General features: G+C 31.6%; 1 protein-coding gene across 1 annotated transcript; it reads right to left on the bottom strand.

Annotated features, from left to right (window-relative positions):
• Nucleotides 1-274: 274 nt before the first annotated feature.
• On the bottom strand, nucleotides 275-1879 carry LOC126657149 (uncharacterized). The gene is made up of 3 exons (XM_050351791.1): nucleotides 1463-1879; nucleotides 1093-1375; nucleotides 275-981 (listed from the first exon to the last, which is right to left on the bottom strand). Exons 1-3 carry the CDS (start codon nucleotides 1877-1879, stop codon nucleotides 275-277), a joined length of 1407 nt encoding a protein of 468 aa, XP_050207748.1.
• Between the last annotated feature and the right edge of the window lie 5444 nt (nucleotides 1880-7323).

The following is a 7323-nucleotide window of genomic DNA, read 5'->3' as shown; positions in this document are numbered from 1 at the left end:
TAGAAACAGAAGAACTTATTGGAAAGGGCAGTTTTTTCTGCTTTGCCTAATGACATACATCACAGACTTTATTCACTGATGTTTTAATTGTTGAATCAAGTTTCTGTAGAGGTTTTATTATATTGTGTGACAAATGACCAAGTCTATAATGCCAGATATCAACATCTGCATTTTCTTTAGAAACTGAAAAAACTGAATTACAATTTATTTCTGCTAATGACTCCTGCATGAGTTGATATAGACCATCTTTTTTCTTAGCTGATCCAATCCTCCTCTATGTCTCCATATCCTGGATGAAACAGTGATCATGATAAAGTATTAAGCACAAATGTCTGTCATCTGTCAATTTGCTTGTTGAAATCAAATTGAAGTTAAACATTGGGACATATAGAACATTGTGTAATACTAGATCAGAATTGAGTTGTACTGAACCAATGTGAGTTACTGCTATGAGTTGCCCTGTTGGTAGCTTGACATGGACATTTTGAACCCTTTTATAATCCTTAAAGAATTCAATTTCACAGATTATGTGGTCTATAGCTCCAGTGTCTAATATCCAACTTTCTCTATAACCTTTAGATGAGAAATAACAAGCATGAACAATACCTTGCTCTTCTGTCATTGGTTTGAAGGTAGATGAAAGTGAATTTGCATGAGCTGTAATTTGTGTCTCACCAATCCTGTCTGCTTGAATCAAAGACATAATCTTCTGATATTGCTCAGGTGTGCAAGGAAAGATTTTCCCTTCATTTGAATGCTGTTGAGTATGCATATCTTGTCTATTGTTCATGATCTGTGGAGACTGATTGTTCATCATCATCATCTGTTGAGACTGGTCTACTATGTAACCATTCATTTGTTCCTGAGCATTCATGTACTCCTGTTCTTCAAGTTGTACATTATTAACATATCCACTACTCTCTCCCTTGTACCTTGGCTGGAATCCAGGAGGGTATCCATGTTTTTTGTAGCAGTAATCAACTGTGTGATTGGTTTGTCCACAGTATGAACAAAGTTTTTGCTTGGCAAATTAGTTAAGATAACCACCTCTGCCTCAAAACATTCCTCCTCTGAAATTTCTTACACCTCTACCTCTAGCATAACAGATATTTGAATCATATCCTTGTTCATTACTCTCACTAAAACCTTTAGCCATGAAGACACTTGATTCAGAAGGCAACTTATTGCCAGTAGCATTCAATTGTCTTTCAAATTGAATTACCATAGAGAAGGCCTTATTAATTTCTGGAAGCGGTTCCATCATTAATATCTGAGTTTTGATTGTAACAAAATTCTCATTCAATCCTTTCATAAAACGAATCACATGATCATTATCTAAGTTCAGTCTGACTCTTTCTATCAGACCACAAGAACACTTAGGTTCACAAGCACAAACAGGCAAATTCCTCAAGCTTTTCAATTCATCCTAGAGAGTTTTCAAGTGTGTGTAATACTCAGTTACATTCAAGGCATTCTGTCTATATGTGTATATTTCTTCCTGAAGATCACCTATTCTATAGGCATCTCTTTGAGAAAAACGATCTCTCAAGTCAATCCAAACATCTAAAGCACTATCAAGATTTGAAACACTATCAGCTATAGTTTGTGTTACAGATCTATACAACCATGACATAACAAGTGTGTTACATCTTTCCCAAACTTCATAGTTATCATGATCAGGATTAAGTGCAGAAATTGAACCATTAACAAACTTATATTTATTTTTTGAGATCAAAGCCATACGCATTGATCTATACCAAGCATGGTAATTAGTCCCATCAAACAAGTTTGTAAGAAGAGCGAGTGAGGGATTTTCACCTGGATGAACAAAGAATGGAGAGGAGATTGATTCCTCTGATCTAGGCAAATTGTACGCCATTGATAAACCAGAAACAAGAAATAACTGCTATCTTAAACGAAGAAGACGAAGATCAAGAGCAACAAGGCTCTGATACCATAACAAAATTTGAGAGAAAAATAGTTATCTTTATTAATATCAAGAAGTTAATGTTACAAACTATTAATCTCAGCTTGCTGTGATTGCAAAGCTAAGAAGAAAAAAAATAACTGCTTCCTAACAACTTTTTAACAAACTCTAAACACACATTATTGGCCTGATTACAGCTGTCATGCTGTCTGTGAGCTGTCTTGCTGAAGTGGCAACCCTCATGACTTCACTCCTTTTGCTGATGTGGCAATCTGTGTGATTGTTGCTGATGAAGAACACAGTTTTGACAAACTGTGTTATTGTTTAAACGGTTGAGACTATTCTTTGTCCAAACACCCTTATAATAAGATTATCTTAATAAATTATCAAAACAAGCTCAATAAGATGCTTATTTGATCTCAGACTTTGACATGCATTATTTCTGATTTGAAATCCATTTCTTCAATCACCAGAATTAGAACATATTTATCTTAATACGAGTAGCAAGTAGGTTAACCTGTTTTTTATGGGAGCGAACCATCAATATTAAAAGATAATATTTAGCCAACACTACTAGAGTGCCTGTGTTTAGTGACAGAAATTTTCGGCGCTAAACACAAGAAATCTGTCACTAATTTTAATTAACGACGAATTACCGACAGACGAGATCTGTCGGTCACGAAGCGTGGCTAGATATTTAGCGACACTAAAAACGGTATGTCACTATCTTTACCGACGGTAAATTATCAATTCGTCGGCAACCTAACGAATGCTTGCCGACCAAGACACGAAGATATAGCGACGAAAACTTATGTCACTAACTTTAGCGACGAGAGTTTCCGTCGCTAAATTTTGTCGTTATTTCTTTCTTTTAACAACAAAAATTTCGTCGCTAAAGTACAACTTGTCGCTGTTTAATCGGACTTCAACAATGAAATTTTCGTTGCTAAAATGGACAATTGGGTCGGCAATACAAATGAAGTACCGACATAATTTTCCCGTTTTTTAACGCTTTTACGTTTGTTCCTATTGATTTAAACCTGTTACATACATTGTCATACACACGAAACACATTAAATAGGTAAAAAGAAAATCTATAATATACAATATGTAAAAACGTTTACAAAGTTCGTTTATGTTATAAAAAAAATATAAATGAAAAAGTGTACAAATATTACACATGACACTACAAACGTGTAGTGTCGTCATCATTTGGTGGGGCGTGAGGAAATGTGGGTGAATACCTAGTGGAAATGTAGTCATCAACTTCGCCAGCTTAGAACAGATTCGCTCGTTTAGCCGCTCATCGGCGTTAGCCTCGTGTACCCGCAACCGCTTGTCCACCCGCTCCTAGACGGTACTTCTACAACATGCATGCACTGCTCGACCTGCTCCTTAACCTCTCTTTGTATGCGCTGCTCGATCTCCTCATCAGTGCCAATCTGATGTGACTATATGAAGGGGCGCAATCGGCTGGTCTGGGACGGAGCGATATGATGCGGAAGCAGAACCAATTCCTTAGCTCCGCTGCTTCTTAACCCTTTCGAGAGATAAAAACAGCTCGTTCTTGTCGGCGACCCCTAAAATTGTCAAATACCCTCTCTGGTCTGAGGCTGGGATGCAGCGGCAAGCTCCACTTGGAAACGGTACTTAAAAAAATGAAAAACGTAAATTTTAATATAATATCTACAAAAATTTATAACTACTATTATTTTAACATAAAGTTTAATATAATATCTATAAAAATATATAACTACTATTATTTTAACAAAATTATAATTTAATCTAAATTAAGCTAATTAATAAACTAATTCAATTTTTAAAAATAATCCACTTCATTATTAATATAAATAATTAAATTTCAGTTTATTCATAATTAAATTTAACAAATTTTAGTTTATTAGTAATAGTTATTTATTATTAATTTACTAACCTAAATCTAATTAATAATTAACAACTAAAAATATTAAAATAAAAAAAAATTACGGGAGTAGGACGAACAACAACAGGGAAGCGGAACCAGAAGGATGGCCGGACAACGGAACAGCGGCGGGGAGAGGCTGTTTTGACGGGAAAAAAACCAATAAATCTATTAATATAAATGGATATAAAAAAATCCACAAACCAACTTACATGTTGGACGAACGATTGACGACAAGTGGGTAGCAGCCAGCGGAGAGAGAAGAGTACGCCGGAGAGAGAGGAAAGCTGCGGACTGAAGGGAGGAAAGAGATCGCCAGAGGAGAAGGAACTGCAAATCGTAGGAGGGAAGAGAAATCGCCGGAGGAGAAGAGGAATGAGAGAGAAAGAAAAAAAAACAAAAAAAGAAGGGTTTCTTCGCTAATTTAGGTTAAACTTACCGATAAATTGAGTCTGTCGGCAAGTTTAACTCAAACGTTGCATTTTACTTAAATGCTGGCAAATTAGTGACCAATGGAAAAATCAGTCGTTAAATTGCTAGAACAAAATAACGCACCTTGTTGGTGAACAATTAGCGACAAATTTTACCAATCCGTCGCTAAATTTTGCTGACAGATGTAGTATTTCGTCAGTAAATTTGATTATAATTTGGCGGGGAGAGGTACCGCCAAATTACAGACAAAAAAGTTACGGAATATCCGTCACTAATATGACGGTACATCTCCCCACCAAGAATTTTTCCAAAACTTGAAGACGGATTGATAATTCATTGCCAAGTCTATCGGTAAAAATGAAATTACCGACAGATTTAATTCTGTCGCTAAAATCTATCAGTAATGTCGAAATTTCTAGTAGTGCAACGTGTTAGAACAGTAAGATTGGATTTAATAGTTGGTAATAACTCTACTAACAATTCAATGTAAAAACATATTAATCATTTGATCGACTTTTAATTTTATATTTGTTATAAAAATGTCTATTTTTGTTAAATTATTCATCAAATACACTCCTTTTTCTTTACAATTTTGTATTTAAAAATATGTCTTTGATAGACTATTAGTATATTTTTTTTAAAAATTGACAAATGTCCAAGAAAATATTTTTGTTAATAATAAATAAATTTTTTACCAAAAAACAATTACAAAATTAAAGAAATATATAGAGTGTAACTTCTCTTTAATTTTTACCTGACCATTTTATTTTAATGATTCAACCTCTAAATTAAATATGCTTTCTATTAATTAGATGAGAAACGCTAAAATTTTAATTAAAAAATATATATAATTTTAAATATATCAATTTTTATGGTAAAGTCAATTTTAACCAAATCTTTCAAAATTATCAATAATGACCAATTTTTAATAAATATGTTTCAATTTTAACCATCACTTATTAAACACTAAACATTTTATAATATTTTTCAATTCTAACCAAATCTAATATAGTTTTTGGATAAATACCGATTAAATTTAGGATATAATTGATAACATGGTTATAATTAAAACAAACTGAACAAATTTGGTATTTTTTTTGAAAAAAAATGTGACTGACTAAAATTAAAATATATTTATCAACAATTTTTTTAAAATTGTAATTTTAAAAAGTTTAATTAATTGTAATTTGGGAAGGTTAGATTGACCTCATCCGGGAGAAAATAATTTTTTTATATTAAAGATAGAGTACGACTTTTAAAGGCTCAATTTATTAGTAGTTAATTACGAAAGTATGTATTGAACCCATAATTTTTTTAATGCACATAGAGACATCTTTAACCATCTAGACTAAGTCCCACACTAGCGGGAAAAACAATTAAATCCTCAAAATAATACTCCCTCCGTCCCGTTTAAGAAGTCCCATATTCTATTTTGGGATGTCCCATTTAAAAAGTCCCATTACTATTTTTAGATTATTTTTCTATTGAATACCCCATTTTACCCTTATTTCACTATCATTAATAGGGGCAAAACATGAAAAAATATGAAAAGACAAGAATAATTAATGTTTTCTTAATCTGTGTGTAAAGTCAAATGAGACTTCTAAAGTGGGACGGAGGGAGTAACTAGATTTGTTTCTAAAGCATTGAAAGGTTAAAAAAAAAACCTTTTTAGTAAAGACATAATAAGCATGTGAAGTGCCTTCTAAAATAAGACCAAACAAATTTAGTGGAAAAATTATTTTACAAAGTTAGAATGTTGTGGTCCACTATGGAAACCCATTCCTGTTTATATTAAATTAATTTTATGTAAAAAAATGATTTTACTCAAACATTGTAATTAACTTGTGAATCTAGTGTACGTTATTTTTTTTTTCATACCGATTCCAGCTAATAAAATTACTGTTCTTTTTTTTATAAAAATAGCTTAACTATAATAATTTATTATTGAAATAGAAAAATTAAAATTGGAATTGGAATTATTTTATTAAAATAAAATAAATTAATTAATAATAACCTCTGAAAAATAATATGTCAATGGGATACTATTTCTAGTGCTTTCGAAATACATTTAATTTAATTTGAATATTAGGAGATAGAATAGCTTCATATTACTTTGAGTAAAAAATTTAAAATAAATAAGATATACGTATAGACACCAATTTTCCAGACAGGTAAAAAATGATAAAGGACTAAAGCGTCCAATGATGATTTTCAAAGAAATTTGTTCGGATAACGAAATATCAATTTGCTTGTTGGAATCCAAACATTCAACGTATAACTGCGAACTTGAAGGATTAAGGATTAAAGCGTAATTAGCAACAAATGACCAATAAAAATTCAAAAAAATTGTAGTCTAAATTTAGAAATTGAACTAATTGCAATATCTTATAAGTTTATGGGCCGATTTGCAAGTTTGCTGGACTAAAATTGACCGTATCCAAATCCTTAAGAGTCCCAAGAGACATTTTTAATATTTTGGGGCACCAACACTAATTTTTAGGCATATTTTTCTTAACCATCAAGTCTTCATACGGGATTTGCTCTTTTTAGAGTAGTTTTTCTTAATCCAAATTCTTTAATTACCTATCTTAATAATATTAATTAAAATTAAAAAAGGCCATAATAATAATTTGACAAAAACCTAACCCTAGCTAACCCTAGATCACCCTAACCTTTATAAATAGTATTGTTAGACAGCTGTAATATCCCATAAATTTGACATTGCTAAAGTAGGCACCATGTCTTGTTTTGAACAACCGGAACGACAAGAATATAATAATCGAGATCGACAGATAAAAGATTATCGGTGAGAAATAATATATTATGAAATCGTATTATTTATTTGTCTATAAATAATATGTAAATATCGGAATTTAAGTGATTAAATTGGATAAACAAAAATTAAAAAAATGGAGGATTAAAGTGATAATTAATTAAATTATATATGGATAATAAAAGTAAAAATAAAAATAAAAATAAAAAAGATAAATAAATTAAGAGATAAAAGAACCGCCATGTCTCTCGATTTCATTTATAAATT

The sequence above is a fragment of the Mercurialis annua genome, linkage group LG7 (genome assembly GCF_937616625.2).
Source record: "Mercurialis annua linkage group LG7, ddMerAnnu1.2, whole genome shotgun sequence".
Taxonomy (NCBI): Eukaryota; Viridiplantae; Streptophyta; class Magnoliopsida; order Malpighiales; family Euphorbiaceae; genus Mercurialis; species Mercurialis annua.
This window is presented reverse-complemented; position numbering and strand designations above follow the sequence as displayed.